This window comes from Lytechinus variegatus, chromosome 3 (genome assembly GCF_018143015.1).
Source record: "Lytechinus variegatus isolate NC3 chromosome 3, Lvar_3.0, whole genome shotgun sequence".
Taxonomy (NCBI): Eukaryota; Metazoa; Echinodermata; class Echinoidea; order Temnopleuroida; family Toxopneustidae; genus Lytechinus; species Lytechinus variegatus.
This window is the reverse complement of record NC_054742.1, coordinates 22249987-22270633: the sequence shown is the minus strand read 5'-3', so window position 1 is coordinate 22270633 and position 20647 is coordinate 22249987. Positions and strand designations below refer to the sequence as shown.

General features: G+C 33.1%; 1 protein-coding gene across 2 annotated transcripts in view; it reads left to right on the top strand.

Moving 5' to 3' along the window:
• LOC121410513 (ATP-binding cassette sub-family C member 9-like) overlaps positions 1-19021 on the top strand; it is a 57464-nt gene extending 38443 nt beyond the window's left edge. For both annotated transcript variants that reach the window (XM_041602662.1, XM_041602661.1), the window contains 15 exons: positions 1754-1953; positions 2666-2832; positions 3588-3657; positions 4228-4385; positions 4831-4923; positions 5661-5763; positions 7016-7132; positions 8421-8532; positions 9437-9564; positions 10481-10559; positions 11552-11660; positions 12444-12547; positions 15003-15136; positions 15549-15611; positions 18079-19021. In XM_041602662.1, the coding sequence (XP_041458596.1) occupies positions 1754-1953; positions 2666-2832; positions 3588-3657; positions 4228-4385; positions 4831-4923; positions 5661-5763; positions 7016-7132; positions 8421-8532; positions 9437-9564; positions 10481-10559; positions 11552-11660; positions 12444-12547; positions 15003-15136; positions 15549-15611; positions 18079-18216 (1775 nt within the window). In that variant the 3' untranslated portion in view covers positions 18217-19021. The remainder of the gene's footprint in view (positions 1-1753; positions 1954-2665; positions 2833-3587; positions 3658-4227; positions 4386-4830; positions 4924-5660; positions 5764-7015; positions 7133-8420; positions 8533-9436; positions 9565-10480; positions 10560-11551; positions 11661-12443; positions 12548-15002; positions 15137-15548; positions 15612-18078) is intronic.
• Positions 19022-20647: the final 1626 nt, after the last annotated feature.

Here is a 20647-nt window from a genome sequence, read left to right as displayed (position 1 = left end):
TTATATATTTGCCATGGGCATTGCATAAAACTATTGTTGTAAATAATTATGAAATTGATTTCAATTTGGAATGAATCAAGTTGCACAATTTTTCATATTAAAATTCCTAAAGACATAAATCAACACTGCAATATAAAGGCATAGTGATATATCTGAAAGGAAGTGTACATCTACAGTGTATTATGCTGCATAACTGTTTACATGCAGTATTTCTTTTGTGAATCAAGGTTATTCTGTAATCTATTAGAAGAAGTTACCAGACCTGTACTCTTTTTGAAAAATGTAGGTCCTCAGGGGCAGTGAGTTTGTACAAGCAAATGGTTTCATCACAGCCCTGGTATCAATCAGTTACTGTAAAACAATTAATTTTGGTGCTTGGGTGGGTGTATAAAATTTTTAGCAAGTTCAGGTGTTCAAATGAAATACAAATTTCAAACTATGTGTATGAATAGGTATACAAAGCTGCTTATCTTATTATTCACCATGCCATGGTGTACTATTACATTTGGTTACTATACTGATGGAGGGTAAAGATATTTAAAATAAAATCATAGATTGACTATTAAAGTAAAGCTGCACTTGGTCTCTGTTGTAAAAGGCATGGTCAGTGCCAGATGTTCCACAGATTTCAAGGACAGCTTTAGGAGTATTGCATGCTGGGTGATTTTGACCAGAAAACTCACTGTGATTCATTATTCTGAATTATGAAAGTGAGATGCATGTTTTCCTATTTTCATTATTAAAAGAAAAGGTGATTTCAGCTTTTACATAATTGTTCAAAGTTATTTTGAATGGATTTGACAATTTTTTATATTTCTGTCTTTACATTGTTTTTTCATTAGGTGTTGTATAGATAAATTTTATGTGTTTTAGATACAAAAAATTGTTTTGCATTCTTCTTTATTTTGTAAGTGAACTATGTTTATTCATGTTTATGTTGTAGAATGTTGATAATTTGTAAAAAAGAAATTATTTATCTGGTTTGATACTGTTACTTTGAATAGCAATTAAATGTTTGTTTGTAAATAGATGAGGTGTTTTAAGGGGCTTTCAAAATTGCTTGTGTGATGGTTTGTGATCATTTGGTCACTTTATATGTTGCACAGAATCACAATGGTTGTAAGCAGTCACACCGTCAGTTGTGAAAGGGGCTTAACATGATAGGGTTTTAGGCAATGTCCTATATATCAAAAGTATTTCATTACTTAGTCCCTTTTTGAGAACCTCTTAAAAACAGCTCTTCTTAATAAGTAATTTTCTTCATTTTTGTTTACTTCATACTAATTATGTACATGATTGCGGTAAACAATGTGATATAGTGCACTATGGAGAGTGTACTTATAGTCAGTTTGGCTTGTCCATTGTAGAGGAGGGTTTTGCCACACATGGGGAATGTTTCACAAAGATTTTAGTATGACTTAAGTCACAATTAAATGCCGATGCATACATGATATGCAATGCAATGTTATTGATCAATATGCAGTAGTGCGCGTCCTCTTTGCATGATCTGACCAATTCGGCCATGCGTTTTATACCGCGCGCAACTAGACATGTAAGTGCGACTCTAAGTCATACTTAAATCTTTGTGAAACACCCCCATGGAATAGTATTTGGTTGTTCATATTTGACTAAAAGAACTAATCCAGTGTGATATAAAATTTCTCTGTGAATTCTTGTCGATACTGAAAGACCATTCATATCATTCTTGAAAGTAGAAGGTCATGTTAAGTGTTCTGTTTTCTTCAATATGTAGGTAGTGAAGAGGGTAAGCTGATAGAGAAGGAAGAGATGGAGAGAGGTTCTGTTTCCTACAGGGTCTATCTTTATTACCTTGGAGCCATCACATATCCTGTTGTCCTTATCGTTACATTCTTCATCTTGAGTCAGTCTGGCATACGGATTGGAACAAACTTCTGGCTCTCAAAATGGTCAGAATCCAACTTAGAACCAAATGTGAGTATCTGTGCATGAGGAATAAAACAATGCCTGTTTCTGTTTTGAACAGTAGAGTCCCTGATGCATACAACTCTACTGTGAAGTCTTTGATATATGTTCTAGCAATCCCATGTTATGACTTCTCCAATATTTTTGTTTAAAGACTTGTTTTTGACAGGAAAAAAGTGGAGTTCTTCACTGTATTTCTCAGGTCACTCCTTATTATGTATTTGTATGTGGAGCACTGAAATGAAATATTCCTTTAATCTTTTTAAAAATAGTCCAGGCAGTGTTCACAGGGAGTTCAGTCTTACTAAATGTTTTTGGGTAAGAGTCAGTTCTCCACAAGACTCGGAGGTTCCTGGCATGAATCAGGGGCCTGTTTCATAAAGAACTTGCAACTGTTGTAACTTTGCCATTATGGCAACTCCCTTGGTAACCTTGATTTTGATTGGCTGCTGAGCCCCGTTGCCATGGTAGATGCTGTTATGGCAAATGTACAACAGTTGTAAGTCCTTTATGAAAATGGTCCCTGATGACTACAGCGATGTCTTAAATACTGGCACTGCATGCAAATATACATTTTAGTGCAACTTATCTCTTCGCGAAACATTCCCAGATAATATTTAATGTAGGCAGATGATGACTTTTAATGTGGGGATCCATTGGATATCCCTTTATAGGGAATATAGAATTTAGAGTAGATTCACTGCTCTCTCTCTCTATCCAGGCAACCAATGATGATCTGACATATTGGATAGGTGGTTACGCTGGTCTCTCCTTCGGCACCATTGCTGCCCAGCTGATAGCATCAGCTCTCTTGGTGTTTTCATCTCTCATAGCAGCTAAGAGTCTTCATCTAGCTATGCTTCATACCATCATCAGGGTGCCCATGAGGTAGATTGCATTACCTTTGATGTAGCTTAGAAAAGATATAGAGGAAATAACATGTAGGAATGTAACTGAAATGATATTAATGATAGTTCTATATTATACACATGTTTGGGATGCTGATATAGGAGTTCAGCAAGGATTGATTTATATGGTGATACAAAATATACAATACTTCATTCATAGCTATAATTTTGATTGATATTTTAAGGGAAATTAAGATCTCCTTTGTTTGTGGCATTTTACTCTGATTTGCTTTGATTTATTACATAATCTTTAAGACCTAAAGTCTATTGAAATTTGGTCTACAATTATACAATTTTGTTGTATTGCCATAGCAATTATTGCTGATGTAGAATAAGGTTTTTTGTTTAGACATGCAAAATGGGGAAAGTAATAATTGGGTTTTATGTTGATACAAGATAAACAAATTTTCATTTTAATTGATGATAAGCAATTGACAATGGGGTAGTTAATGATAGGTGTTTATGTCACATAACAAAAACACCTTTGGAAACTTCAGCTCAAGAAAACAAGAAATGAACCTTAATGTTAAGATTCCTTTCATACAAGTACTGATAGATTTTTAAAGTATATAATATTATCAGTACAATTAAGATAAAGAAGAGAAAGAGTACTTCGTGATGAGGTCATGTATTTAGTTCCAACAACACTTATTCAAATTATATATTGTCAGTATGTATACAGGTATTTTTTTTATATAGCAGAATTGATTTGAATACAATAATGTCTCTTCTCAGATTTTTTGACACCACACCCATTGGACGTATCATCAACCGTTTTTCCAATGACACTCAGATAATTGACATGGTGAGTAAGAGATTATAAAGTATTTTATTCAGAACTCAAAAAATTGGTTATTTACCTGATATCGATCATGCATATTCTTTTAAGTAATGTTTAAGGTGCTTGCCTGTTTGTTAATGTAACCTTTTCATATATTTTAGCATGATCTCAGTATGAATCCTTTTCTTTGAAATTCAAAAATTTCTTGTTCAAATGAAATTAATTCAGCCTTGCACAGTATTTTTTTCATAACTGCCAGTTTGTATTTATTAAATTTTTTTTACTTGAATCTATTTGGTAAAATAGAATCTCAGATAAAAGGGCAGGGCAAGCTGACTTACATTGCGTGTGATATATTTTTTTCTCCTTTAAATAATGGGTAATTTAGAGTTAGACAACTCTAAGATCTGTAAGTTTTTATACTCTTCCTCCTCTTTTTTTTTTCTTCTGTTTCTCCGACGTCCCCCTTTGCACTTTTTCCACTACTTGAAAAGTCATTGGTGGAGGGGAGCAGTCACCTTCACCCTGTGTTGCTACCCTGATAACAGATATCGTGTGATTGCCTTGTTATTTATACTATAATTATTATTCCAGAAATTGATCAATACTTTGAATGGCCTGCTTGGTAGTGTGATGAATTGCTTGTCTGCCATCGTCGTCAATGCAGTTGTGACACCTATCTTCTTAGCAATAGTGTTTCCTGTTGCCGTTGCATACTTATTTCTTCAAAAGTACTTCATCACTACTTCGAGGTATGATACACTGATATGTCCTTTTATTCATTACAAATGTAGTTCATGTTGTGTATTTCAGTATCTTGTTCTCAATGATCTTAGTATTTTATATTTTGATATTCAGTTTTCAGAACAAGTATGTGTGGATTGAAATCTGATTGTTTTTGTTTTGTCTTTGGTTAAGAGAAAATGAAATTTCAAAGTATAGTAACACTATATTCCATGTGTAGATTTGGTATCACCTCTAAACTGATTGAACAAAAGTTTGTGTTGTTTTAAGCATAGTTTGTTGCAAGAAACAGGCGAAACTTTTCTCTCATGATAACTAATACACAAGAGGCAAATATGTGCTGGCCCTTTAATACCCCTTCCATATTTAGATATGAAGTGAGATCATGGTTGATAAATAATTTGATAAATTATGTACTGTAGAACTATACTGAATTATATCTTTATGCAACAGGGAACTTCAACGTCTTGACAGTGTATCTAAATCCCCGGTGTTTGCCTATTTCTCAGAGACATTAGGTGGACTGGCTACCATCAGAGCATATAAGTAAGTCTACTGTACTTTCTTTAATCCTTCTCTTTTGAGAACTAATTAGGATTAAGGGTTTGTTCATGATGTACATTTATATCCATTGTGTCGTTTTGTTAATGTTTATTATTGATAAATTTGAGGACTTAATCATTATTAGATTGACAGATGAATAAATGAATAAATAAAGAGTAAATGAGTAGATATTTTAATTGAATGAATAACTAAAATCTGGAGGAGAAATGGGGAGTATTAAATGATTTAATAACTAATGAATGCGTGGGTAAATAAATAAAAAAGATATATAAATGCATGGATGAATAAATATAACCTGATCAAATTTTGAAAAATTTATAAAAAAGACTCAATAAAGAAAGGTGTCATAAAGCAATATTATGTGCCCTTCATGGATAGGTTGTAAATTATACAAGCCTTTTAAAGATTATTCCTAACCAAATTGAGGTTAGATTTTAGTTCTTTGTTATCTTTCCATGAGAAATTGCTTGAACTGCACTTATATAATGTAATATATGATTATTAAATCCACTTTGCTTGCTGTTAATTATCTTTATGGTAGGAAATTAGAAGAGTGAATTTGCATAACATATGTAAGTGCTGCTTAGTGCTATTGTATATGCATTGTATAGTACTGGACAATTGTTTATTTGTTCTTTGAAAATGAAAATGATCAAGCAAATTGTCCGTAATAACAATGTAACCCAGTGAATAAGATTTTAATTTTTTTCTGATTATAGTTCCCAGAAGACTTTCTATCGTACAATAATGGAGCGTATTAATGTCAACAACACGGCTTATCTGTACCTTCAGACTGCCAACAGATGGTTGGCAGCAAGGCTGGTAAGATTAAGAAAACTGCAATTTATTATGTTTCAAGTTGTATCATGTCTGACTTTAATAGTGGTTCACTATAAACTATTAACCCTAAGAAGACTGGGGGAGGTGCTGTTTCACCTCCCCCCCCTCAACATTTTTTGCGTTAAATCCGCCGCTCAAAATTTTTTGAGCGCGTCGCTCGCTGACTTTTTAATTTCAAGTCTTGCGCAACTTTTGAGACCAATATGGTGACTCCCGGATACGCGGTGCCGAAATTATGCAACATTTCATAAGTGCATGCAGACCCAAAATTACTAAAAAACATGAATTTGTGTACAAATCCAATGCAAATAGTGTTTTTAGCCAAAATTCATTAATTTATCATTTTTCCTTTCACTGGTTAAAATCAAATAATTTTATCTTGTTTAGGGTCAAATTAAAGTTCCCGACAATTTCCATTGAAAAAACAAAAAGTCGAAAAACAGAAATTCATAAGAAATTTAGAAAACAATAGAATACATAAGAAAACTGATATTTTTTTGAAAAATAAATTTGATCAGATGCCTATCTAGAGTATGTGAAACAAAAATTAGCATTTTAGAGGCATTATTTTATTAATTAGAGTAAACTTATGATTTTATGCATAAATTAGCATAATTAAAGAGCAATGAGATTTTTTGCAGAATTTGATATTATAGTTTTGTAGATAATGCCATAGGTAATGCACACGACCATTTTCGTCGCGATAGACCGCCGAGATCATAAGGGGGGCTGAATCAGCCCCCCCCCCCCCCCCCGTCTTCTTAGGCGTCGAAATAGCCCAGTCTATTTAGGGTTGAAGCATTCAACGATCTGTGTTCAGATTTTTAAAAATCTCAATAAATAATGATATTATCAAGACTCGTTGAGTTCTAGACCCTGCTATATTGAAAGATGATAAGATCAATAAAGATAGAAATCACTTAATTTTTGCCAATGGTTTGTCTTTGACTTAAAGATACAATTGTTAAATATAGCATATTTCACATGTAGGTCTATTAATTATATTCCTGGGCCTCACCTATTGTAGAAAAATGCTAAGATATCTAATGAAAAAATGAATTCATCTTTAGAAACATTTAGCAGTTGAAACCTCTTTATTCTTACAGTTCTTATAATTTCAAGAAGAAAGGAAATAAAACATACTGTAAACAACCACATTGCACAAATAAGAAGAATATCAATATGATTTTAAAACAATTTTCAATGTTGATTTTGTTTATCTCTTGTTTCGTAGGACTTTATTGGTGCTCTTGTTGTACTACTAGCAGGATTAACAACAACCATTAGTGCAGTCGTCTTTGGTGGTGTTCCTGCCAGTGAAGTAGGTTTAGCCATCAGTTATGCTCTTCAGGTATGTATACACCCCAAGTCAGGGTTGACCATAAACACTCCGATTTGTAAGGCTGACAGCTCCATCTGGAAAAGAGCAATTAACGATGTTCCACAGTTAAAATGAAAACCGTGTCATTTACACCAAATTTTGTACAGAGTTACTTAAGCACCTAAATATTCCAAATATGCAGTAATTAACATGGGTGCATGTGCTTGGATATTTTGCTATCGAACTTTGAAGTTCACCCATTTGAAAGGTCACGAGTAATACACAATAAAAATATTTTTGCATTTTTAGAACCCACAAGATCACAATGTTGAGTTTATACCTCCATTACTCAAAATCCATCTGAATTTCACCACATTCTTCATTAAAGTTCGAAATTATATACTTCAGATTATAATTCACTTATATTCTTATATTACTATTCGTTTGCTCTTAAAAGGGTAGCAGCGCCTTCAGTTTTGAAAATAAGGTGTGAAAGACGAGAAAAACATATCGACATTTTATATAACATTTATTTAAGAATTACAATAAATACTGTACTTTATTTTAAAACCCATGTCATTTTCACCAAATTTTTGCATTTTGCATGGTTGCAGAGAAAAGTATGTTCAAGTGGTGTGAACATTGGGGATTCATGTTCTTGTTTTCAAGCTAGCAGCTCTTTTTGTTGGAGCAAATGTGCTTTTAAAACACAAAAAAAAAGATCAAGGCTTGTATCTACATAAAGGAAAATTCTACACCACTATCCCATTTAATCAAACTCGAGATCGTATTCGTCACACTTCGCAGCACTGCAGAGTAAAGTATTCTGTAGAGGTAGAATCATTAAAAAATTTGGCCCATAAAATATTTTCAGCTAATATATTTGTAAAATTAAGCATCAAGATTTGCTGTTAGGGTGATCCTGACTGGAAAAATCAGCTGATACTTGTAGCTTATTAGGACGTCGGCATGCAAGGGTATTGAAAATGAGCTCAAGATAGGGATGCATACAAACATAACTGGGCGATGTCCTTAAATCAGTTCTAAAATGAGTCGTTGGTCATTGTAGATGAACTAAAACTTGATTGACTTACCTGATGACTCAATTTTGGCTCTGATTTTAATCTCTTTTTGAACAAGTCAAGAAAAGGAGACCAAAAGCATGAATATGTTCAAATACAATGACTGCAGTGTGTTGCCAGTTAGAAACACACATTGCTGTATTGTAACTTACAAAACACTACAGAGAAAATAGGAATTATTAATCACTTTCATGTTATTTGAAAATATTATAATCTTCGTTTTTTTTTCTATCAAGGTGTCTGGATATCTCAACTGGGTAGTACGTAGTGCAGCTGATACAGAGATGCAGATGAATGCTGTGGAACGTGTCAAGTATTATAGCTCTCTCAAAAGGGAACAATACGAGGGTATATATATCTCATTGACATGTCTTCAAGAATTGTACATAGTATAAAACAACACCATAACATTTCTTAATCTGCTGCCTATTGGCAATGTGATTAAATGCACATCATTTCAAATAAACACTATTTATTTCTTAAGTTTTTTGAGAGATGAGAGTTGATAATTTGATCTAAAATTCTTAGTGTATGAATGTCTGACTACTTACAAGGGCTCTAGTGAGATTCATATTTGATTTCTTGTCAAAATTTATAATGAATATATCATAATTTTTTATTTTCTATTCATTTTATAGTGGAAGTAATCTGATCAGATTTTTGGGCAACAATGTCAATGTTCAAGTTAAAGTTGGCAGATGGGAGCAACAAGATCTGATTAGATCTTTAGGTTATGGGTATGGGGGCGGAGATGATTTGATTAGATTTAGAAGTTAAAGTTCACATAGATCACTGTATACATGAAATTTTTCTTGTGATATCCAATGAACCATTGATTAATTAAATTTAACTTTGCTCATGTATGGCAGTGTCTGTGATCTGATCTCAGTTTAAAGGTCAAAGGTCATTTTCACCACAACTTTAATCAAATGGATCAGTCAGAATTTATTATAGTTCAAATATATGTTTCATCTTGGAAATCTGTTTTATTGTGATTTTGACAATAAAAAAATTAATGTTCTTTATATTTAATATCTGTCATTGTTGGAAAAAATAAATTTTGATGGAAGCAGTCAAGATTCTGTGTTTTCAATATTTTTTTCTTGTATTTGTTTACTTATTTTCTCATTAGTTGATTTATTTTTTTGTAAAATTGATTCATTCATCACTTATGCATATGATTATCAATATGATATAATGTAGTAATGACCATTGACCATATTACTAACTTATTCTTCATTTATTTTGTTAGGATTGGAGCCACCTCTCAATTGGCCTCATAGAGGTCAGATTTCAATTGATAATGTGAGTGTGAGATATGCAGCAGATTTAGACCCAGTACTACAGGAGGTATCGGTTAACATCCAGGCTGGAGAGAAGGTAAGCTCAGCTGTTTACTGCCGCAGCTATAACCAGAGTCACCTTACCAGACAGTGGTGTCTTTATGCAAGAATCCTACAATCTTCTTTTTCATTGCTAATCCTCAGATCATTCAAATTAATATTTTTTTGTGAATGATGCATAATGTCTGTTGATGTCACTCTAAAGGCACTTTGCACCTTTCATAGTGCAGATTTCATGCTTTTCTCATTTACTGTAAAATGAATGTTGTTTTTCATTTGTGAATAAGCATCCTTATTGTTTTCAAAGTTGCCACTGCTGCTATATTGAAAGCATGCGAGACTGCCAGAGGCGTTCCACTATTGTTTTTATTGATATTGGGATGGAACATGAAAAGGATTCCTGTGAGAGAGATATAGATCTGATGGGTGTTTCATAAAGCTGTTTGTAAAGTTACGAACGACTTTACGCACGACTGGAACATGTACTTATAACTCAAATACATAGGGATATCACAGAGCACAAGAAAGGATCACCAGTCGTTCATAAAGTCATTCGTGTCTTACGAACAGCTTTATGAAACACCCACCAGATATTTAATGATGCGCCCATTATGACACATTTTTTAGTGCAGTAGAAACCTGCTGCATATTCTAAGAAAAAAATGCTAGGTTTGCTCTTTTCACTTATGCTTAAGATGAATGGATGCAATCAGAGAGTTGGTTTGGGAAGTTTCGTATAAGTTAATTGCAGAAGAATTTTCACTCTTTTGAAATAAATTAATATCTTTGGGCAACAATAGTCTGTGCTGAAATTGAAAAAGATATCAGGCTTCTTGTCCTAGTTTGACAAAAAATCACTGCCCATGCTTTGAATGATATCTAATCTGAACTGTCATATTAGAAATGCACATTATGTGGAAATTTGATATCTTTATTTTCTTGCCCTTTTATAGGTTGGAATATGTGGTCGTACTGGAAGTGGAAAGTCATCTCTCACCCTAGCTCTCTTTAGGATCATTGATACATTTAGAGGTATGCATGATTTTATTGATTGTACACTTGTATACAAACTACATCCTCTATGCATATATATACCTTAAGGGCACTATTATTCAACCCGTTTGGAGGGTTTCCTCAAATATATAGAAATACAGAATTTACCTGAATTTCAGACCCGTCTTATTTCGAAGAGCAAATGCTGATTATTCTTTTTCCGTTTTTTTTTTCTTCAACCAGTCAACTGTGTGCGCGGGCGATCAAATTTTACGGCGATCATTTTTGGCACTAGTATTCAACCGGTCTGCACTAGTATTCAACCTAGAATACCTAGAATAAGATGGCCCTGTCTCTCAATCTGCCCTCGTCCCATCTGACTATGGACTAGGCCATTTGAGATGAGACCAAAAAGGGAATTAATCAAAGCCAGAGACTTACATAGATCTAGATCTAATTTAGCAATCGAAGCCCTTTTGAGATTTGCTGTCTATCCTCACTAGGTTGAATACTAGTGCAGTTCAGTGCAAAAGGCAATCGGCGCATAATTCGATCCTACGCGCATACAGTTGACAGATTGATAAAGAAAATACCGACAACAGATTACCCTGAAAACAACAAAGGTATGAAATAAAGATAAATTCCCAAGTTCTAAATATTTTCGGGAATATGTCAAAATCTTTGAATTCTGCCGGGTTGAATACCAGTGCCCATACGGTAGTGTGTATGTAATAACTTGCAATATGATTCATTTGGTAGGTTTTAGATTGGTCAGGTACACTCTCTTTTTCATTGCACATTTCATTGTATGGTCACCTCTATTGGACATACCAACATTTTTCTTATGTACAAATTCCCATTGGTTAATGTTGATATGAAGAGTGCATTATGGGAGAATATTTTGATAGAGATTTATGCTAGGTTGCCTGTATTTGAATGGTCAAATAACATTTTGCATTTCCAATGAAAGATGTATATGCCACATTCCTAAAAATGTTCCACCAAACCCAATTTATTTGTCCATTGTACAGGTCGTATTTTGATTGATGGGATAGACATCGCCACTGTTCCTTTGACTACACTTCGTCAGAGACTGGCAATTATACCACAAGACCCAGTACTCTTCACTGGAACCATCAGGTTAGTCAAAAATTTCTTATATGCACACCTTGTGTCTAGTGACACAATATTTGAAATGGTGACAATTGCTCTGGGCTTTACTTTGTCTAAAATATAGGGTTAGTGTTAGCGGTGCAATAGGGTATTATGTTAGGTTTAGAATTAGGCTAAGGATAGGATATAGTGTTCAATCCAGAATTGAAGTTTGTAATTCTATTCTTGTGTAGAATTTACATTGGAGCAATTGTCACAGGAGCAAATGTCATAGAACCTTATACACAAACTGTTATGTACAAACTTATACTATACCTAAATGGGTTTGTATGCCAACTTGTACTATGCACAACTGCATATGTACACATCTCCTAACCACAATATGACATGTCAACATTTTGTTCTTAAATCTAAAAATTTATAATGACCTTTTCCAGTAATAAAGTATAGTGTATTATTCATTTATTTCATATTTGTATATATTTTTCCTGAATAAATTCAAATTCTATTAAACATCATTATCATATGAGCTAGATTAATATGTATGCATGTAGTATCTTCACAGAGATTTGCTTTATCTGTAGTCTATTGGTAGCCAACACTGTTTATGAAGTTTACCTTCTCATGGTTTACTGGACTCATGGTAGTGGGTTTTTTTAAAGTTTAATTTGTTTAAAAGCTTACAAGAACAGCCTTTTCTTGAGAAATGAATGGCAAATGATTTCATTAAACTCCATATTTTTCTTGTGCTCTAAAACTACTGTACATATTAATTCAATCTCTATTCTAAATATATTTATATCTTGATAGACGTAATTTGGATCCTGAGGAGAAACGCACTGATCAGCAGCTTTGGCAGGCCCTGGAAATTGCCCAGCTGAAAGATGTTGTTGGAAATTTGGAGGAAGGCCTAGGTAATCACTATGAAACTAATTTTGTACTTAACTGTGCTTACACTCACAATTCACACAAGCACAAGAAACGAAGGTGTGCCATTGGTTGTGGTTTTAATCTCATCCATAATTATATTACATAACAAGTATAATCACCAACATAATTCCCATACAAGTATGGGAATAGGCTTAATAATCTTGGCGGTTACAACATTAATAAGTTGGTTGTTGCGAGACTATATTTTGAATACATATTAGTACGATTCTTAAATCTGAAAATCACCATCATAAGTTCAATGTTATAACTTTATATAATGGGTATACCACTTAGACTGGACGGCTTCAGCATAACTACTTGGAAGGACCCGGATATATTTTATCCGATAATTCATTCACAATTTACTCAAGCGTCCGCACAAGTTATCCCTACCCGGGGTGCATAATGACGCAAACAATATTATTCCTCTCTGCATAGGGTGCCCACCTCTACAGACAAGGACATTCAAAGGGCACAACATTAATAACACTATAACAATAACAATTCCTGTCCACATGATAGGTGTCAACCTATATTGACGAGGAAACAAACAAGGGCACAACATGAAATAAATGGTGCATAATTAAGACGCAATGGCCAATTAAAAGTGGATTGATTAACAGAACAAGTGTTCTCAACAAAACCACAACTCAAAATGATTATATTTTCTCACTAAACTCATACAGAATGCAAGTAGAGGTTTCTTTCCCACGCCTCTGATGCGCGGTAACTTCCTAAGGAATTCTATTTTGTAAACATTGCGCAGTACAACGTGCGGTCACTTTATACGGAGCGCCGCTAATCTTGGTCGTGGCACCGCGCGAGAAAATGTGCAAATTGCGACTGTAAATCATTTGAGCGATTTAACACCGCTAAAATTTAATATTTACAGTATGAAGGAGTGTATTATACCTATCATAACTATGAAACTAATTTTGTACTTAACTGTTCATATTAACAGTATGAAGGAGTGTATTATACCTATCATGTCATATTTTATTAGTGATGTTATTTCTAAAACAAGGCACTCATAATCTTGCTCTGCTATGCAGGTGAGACAAAATTACTGTGCATTCTGAAAAGTGTCTGGCCTTTGTCAGACCCGGTGTCTTCATCCACTGCTTCATATAACTGAATGTCGACTATTGTTTCCCCATCCTTTTCAATAAGTATTGTCTTTGGTAATGTTTCAAATGAAATTCCATAGTTTTGGTTTATATATTGTGGTAAGAATCTCTGCCTGTCACGCTGAAGACTGGGGTTCGATTCCTCGCCAAGGAGCCATATAGCTGAAGACTTGTTTGAGAGTTTGAAAATAAAATAAAGGTCTCAACAGGAATATCAAGTTTCATGTCATCCTTTTATTTCTTCATTCATTTTCTTCTGTATTTTGACATGAAGCAAATTCCAATTAAATTCCATGAAAACTGTTGGTAGTAACAAATGATAGTAGAGTCATAAGTGCAAGAGCAATAAACCTTCACATGATTTATGACTTTGACCATAATGGTAAATTGATTCTTTGACCTGAATGTAAATCACACGCCAGATTCAATATACATTGACATATTTAGCACTGAAAAGCTTCTCACTAAAATTGTATATAACCAAGCAACTTCAGCAATCAACATTAAATTACACCTGTGAAATTCATGTACACAATACTAACATATGATTATCTCCTAGACATCATCAATTAGAATGAATACACAATAGCATTATCAGGTGTTTAAATAAAGCGTACTTTCAAAAAAATATGCAATTGACAAACATACTTTCTGTATAGTCTTTCTTCACATACATTAATGCATTAAGTCTATCATGTCAATCAAACCAAATTAGAATCAACTTTTCTTGCATTATAACATTCATAATTCTTTAGTACATATAAATCAATGTTTTGACTAACCTCTTTGCCTCCAAAAATCTAATAAAGTGCAATCCTATTTAGGATGCTTCAGATTGGTGTAGATTTAACTCCCAAAACAAAATCTCCAGCACTGATTCCATTTCATCACCTCTATCCCCTCAGTTGACCAATAGAAACCTCAGGCAAGGCATACACATTACATACATTAAACATGCACTGTGTGTACTGTCTATGTACAATATATACAAAGGTGTGTGTGTGCTCACCCAAGCACATTACATACAGAACTAGGAGATCAAATACAATTAGTCTGATCCTCAGACCCAAGGAGACTCATTCTAAATTGTTGATGGTTTTTCAGAACAAAATAGATTAACAAATTTTGTAGTCAAAACAGCTTTTATAACATATCTACGCTCCTATGATCTTCTCATAATGACTTGGGCAATTACTTGAGTTCATTTTGCAGACATAGATGTAAATTAAAGCAACAGGTTTTGAGATTTCGAAGTAGGAGTAAGGGTATTATCATATTCATTAAGATGGTTTCTATTCTCATTCTCATTCAGAATCCAAGGTAACAGAGGGAGGAGAGAACTACAGTGTTGGTCAACGTCAGCTGTTCTGTCTTGCCCGAGCCTTCTTACGTGATTCTCAGGTCTTGATAATGGACGAGGCTACAGCATCTATTGATATGCAGACTGTGAGTGGGATTAATTTCTTGCATAATAATGTCATTCATTCATTTATTTTTATACATATTAGGGTCAGTAAAAGATGATCCCTATCCTGAAAGCTTTCCTAGAGTAAATCTGACCAGGGGAGGGAAGCACCATTGCATGGACAGTGAGACACATCTATGAAACATTAATTCTGAATTTCTTTCAGATGTATTCTGTCTCTCTGGAAAATATTTTTTAGAGGTTGAGGAGGGGGAGGGTATGTGTCTTCTTGAATTTTTTTTGCATTGTCTTTATATTTCAAATGTACCAAAGCATTCTTCGTAAGTTATGATTTTTGCCTTTTTTTTATTGAAAATTTCATTTAATTCAACAAAATTGACTGACTTTTATTTTTGTAATTGATTTCTTTTATTTCCTTTTTTTTTCTTATAGGATCAAATCTTACAGGATGTTGTGGCTTCAGCTTTTGCTGACAAGACTGTTCTTACAATTGCAGTAAGTTAATCCTTACTACCTACACAAATATTCTCCAGTTTTAAAATCATAAGTAAAAAAAACCCATATCTTTGAGTCCTAAAAACATTTGAACTCGGTTTCTTGTTTTTGTCGAGTGAATAATAGGCAGACTAAGGCTAATACTCTTTCTCATAAACATGAATAATAAATGAGGAATGGCAATCGGCAGCTCCTATGATGGATTTCCATTTGCTTAGGTTGGCTTTGCTCACCATACAAAACATTTAACCCATTAGGGTGACTCCATATGTGTCGTACGGGACATTTAGAGAACATTTGACAGTTTTTTTACAAGAAAAAACTAAAAATATTTCAGTAACTATAGGTGATCATCAAGTACTACCAGAGTGTTAGAAAAACCAAGACTTAACATGACTTGAATTCACATCCTGTATAATACAGATTTAAAATAGTAATGTGTCGTACGGACGCAGAAAAAGTGGCTTATTTAGAAACCTCAAATTTGTACTCAAATGTCTGTGAGTTGGGCAGATAAATTTTATAGAAACTGAACTCAAATTGTCATTCAATTACCCAAGAACAAACACATCTATAAAAGAAAGCAAAATAAACATTTATGAATAAATAAAGCAAATTATAACTTTCGAGAACATTGTGACGTACGGGACATTCAAAATGTGTCGTACGGGACATCTCTAAATTGAAGCCAAACTTTCTCACTTTATATCTCTTTGACTTCTTCAATCACCTTATTTGGCTGATGATAATGATAATCCTATCAAACTAAGACATTCATTAGTTTAGAAACCGCTATTCGCTGAATATTTCTGTCAATATATCATAAACAAAATAATGTGTCGTACGGGACATTTGTGTGTCGTATGGGACACTTGTGTGTTGTACAGGCACTTGCGGGTTGTAATGGGCAGCCTGAATAAAAAATGAACTTTTTATCAATCAGAAGGAGCATTGCCCCCAAATTCTTTTTTATGAAAAATCTTTTTATAAGTAGTCATTCAGGACAAATAACTAAGTAACCTCAATATATACAATCGGGAGCAATATGTTACATTCACAGCATTTTTACGAGTTGAAAAAAATTGAGGTTTTGTATGAAGTTAGATTTTAGTGAATTAATTGATTATTTCCAAACACTATTAAACAATGAATGAATGAAACTTTGTATAATTTATGGGGCTAAAATGTTATATTTTTTTATATAGAATGTATGTCTACATGATGTAATTCCACAAAATATTTTTTTAATGCAGTTTTACCTTTTTCAAACCCATCTACATTTCATGAAACCATATGGTTTGTCTTATTTTCCAGATTTTTTTTACAACTTGAAAAAAGTGAGGAGTTTCAATACTGTGTATAAAAAAATAGTGGTCATCAAGGGAAGTCCAAATAGATGATCATGATGATTGATATGTATCCAGGCTAGGTTGAAATAATTATAAAAGTTTTCTTTTCATGCTCAATGAAAAGAAATTAACCTGCTCTGATCAGTGAAAATCACCAGTTTAGCTGAAGAGATTCACAAAAGAATAAGCCTACATGAAATCAATTAAAATGTTTAGAAGCACCTATTTCATGTTCTATGGAGATAAACAAAGTACTTTTTTAGTTCACTTTATGTTAAATCAATTAAGTGAATTTAAATATGCCTACTATTTATGGTTTCTGAATCCAAATCCTGCAATTAAATGCATTATGTATTGTGTGTCGTACGGGACAACTTTTGATAGGACAATAATTGAAAAATGAAGGGCAGTAATTAGATCCTTAAGGGATAAATCGATCACCCATGAGTCAAATAAAGAGAAACTGATTTTATGAAATTGCATCATCAAAAATAAAATTGTAGGAAAAACTTTTGCATTGTCATGTGTCGTACGGGACATTGCCAAAAATAGGTTTGGAAAAATCAGGGCTGCCCCTATTATGGATCATGAAAATGTTGTAGATATTATTTGGAACCATCAATGATATATTATTCTATTGACCTGCAATATTTTCAACCTTCTTGTGCTTTGCTAATAATTGTTTCAGGCGGGATTTGTACTTGACTATTCAATTAGCAAAATTATTGAAAATTTATAATTCCATTGTTCCCCCCAATTAAAACTATATCTGTTTTTGATTAAAACTCATAATTTTCATAAAATTTAGGTATCATAGTAAAATATTTTTCTACTTATGACTTATTGAAAGCATGTTGAAATTTATGATATTTTTAAAGTTTTAGTGTGGAATCGCCCATTACACCAAATAGTGAAAGAACAGTGAATCATTGTGCATCTATATTAGATCTATTGCTTCTTCCATTGAGTTATATCTTGTCTAAATTAATGAATTTTTAATCCATTATATATGATCGTTGGTTGATACATTGATTTATTAGTATTCATCAGAAATGGCTAATTGATGAGCTATGATGTCATTCATTATATACTCTGATATTATCTCTTATTTCACTCAGCATCGGATTGCTACCATCTTGAATTCAGACTCCATCTTGGTGCTATCAGATGGAAGGGTTATTGAGTATGATTCTCCTGACAATCTCCTAGCTCGGGAAGACAGTGTCTTTGCATCCCTTGTCAAAGGAAGTCAATAAAGAAAAACCCTCCTAAGTGTGAATTCATCATCTTGGAACTCATGGAGTATGATCTGCCTGAGAGTTTCCTAACCTCTGAAAATAATATCTTTGAATACTTGTCAAAGCTAATCACTAAAGACTCTTTTTACAAGCAGATATATATGGTATGAAAAGTTACTATTACATTGAAATATTGTATATATATGAATGGCACAAAGTTAAGTTGAAAACAGCACTATGAACCCAACTATGGCCACAAGTTACCTCAAACTTGATCCACATACATTGTGTTACATAGTGCAGATCATTGGGTATGAATCTGATAATCTCTTTGTTTTAAAGATCATTTCTTCTTTTCAAAGGTTGCCAGTAATTATTATCCACTAATTCAAACTCAGAGTGATTATTCTTGCAATGACTCCCTCATTGTGAGTCTTGAAATATAAATGCTTCAATAAATTACTATTAATATCTAGCAGAGCTGCCAGCATTACATGTTTGCTGTAATTATTACAGTTTTACTGCAAAATAACAGCAATATACATACTTATGATTTCCTTACAAAAATATTGATAGATTTTATTGAGAAATCGTCTCTATGTCTTTATTTATAAAAAGAGCCGTGGTGTAGTGGTTCTGACTCGCCTTGTAAACAGAGGGTCATGTGTTCGATTCCCACCGTGGTCTAGCGTCCTTTGGCAAGGCGTTAATCCATACTTCGCCACTCTCGACCAAGGTGCAATATGGGTACCCGGTAGGATAATGATAATAAAGATAATGTCAGTTTGATTTTGCCAGCATCATAATGTGGCTGCGACGAATGCAAGGAATGCTCCCCAAGGAGTGGAAATTGTGCACTTTTCATGCTTGATTGAAATGAATCCAATGACCGGGGTAATAATATGCTGTAACGTGCCTTGGGCCATTCTGGGAAAAGCGCTTTATAAAAATTGGCTATTATCATTATTATTTATTTCATAAAACTTACACAAGTGCAAGCGATTAAAGGAATGTAATTACAGTTTTAGGGATCACTCATTCCCAGAGATAAGCAAGTGTGATTTAATGTGCCATAAATTAATAAAGAAAATAAGTAGTGCAATCATGAATATTAAGGGTTTTCATTTGAACAGCACAATTAGTACATGTACACATTTTACGGGTAGTATTAGAACATATTCATATAATACAATATAAAATCCAAATTTTCTTGCATTGTTTGTTTGAATTGATTTTTACATTTGTTCTAGTGTGTACCTCTCTTATTAAGGTCATATTCATAAATGAATGTGAAATAAAAATGGTGAAAATACTAAAGACCCATCTTAGTCTATTTGTTCACCTATAAAACTTCATGAAGAAAAAGTTATTTCTTTGTAATATATAATAAACATGGTTTGTTTTCACACATACAATGACAGATATCGACTGGAAAAAAATTGTCAGTCATGACATTTTGCTGTTGCTATTAACCTCTTAGTTACCAAAATTATAGTGAGAGAAATGTTTTAATATAATGCTATTTCATATGGAGGACAAAATTTAAGTTTGAAGGGAAAATGCATAAAAATAGTAGCTGACAATGTTATATGCACACAAGATGACCTGAATATCATTGTTGCTATCAGTTTATTGCTAGCAAAAGCAAGGCATGTAATTTAGGCACAGCTGTTAACATTGAAGTCTTAAAACCACTGCAAATGGATAAGTGTAATTTAAGAGCACTAGGCCAAGATTTTAAAAAAAAGCTTATTTGGGGATACTAAACTGGGATCAACATAAAAAAATTATCCAAAGGCCAAGATTTTGAATTATCAAGATAATTTTGAAATCTTAAATCCTTATTCATTCCAACTTAAATTTAATGGGAATCAGGTATCATTGATGGCATGAGTCTACTGATATATGTGGGTTAATGGGTTAAGGTCAATGGTCATTTCAGACAAATCAAATGATAAAACTGTACATACATGTATTTAAAAAAAAAGGTAAAATGTTTTTATTTCAACACTGCTAGTACATTGAATTGTGTAATGCAGTTGAGACTGCCAGGGGCATCCCACTTGTTATGAAATGTGTAATTTTTTAGCCAAATAACCATTATTAACATTCATTATGAGTGAATGAGTTTGTTGTTTTCATTTGTTTGAGAACAATGTGTGTGAATTTATACGATGTGAGTGCCCTTATCAAGTAGATACTTTCATTTTTCAAGAGCATAGTGTTTCAGTGTCCTACTCATTGTTGTAAAGAAAAATTATTACATTTTTTCTTAGATTACTTTTATATCTACTGTAATTGTCAATATAACAAAATTATATTGAGACCAGTGATTTAGTTCCATTGATTACATGCGCAAATGTAGAAAATCATAAATACTTTTTTCTCCATTTATCTGCAAATTTATATTTTGTAATTATGCATAATTTGTATATATATGAAGTCAAAT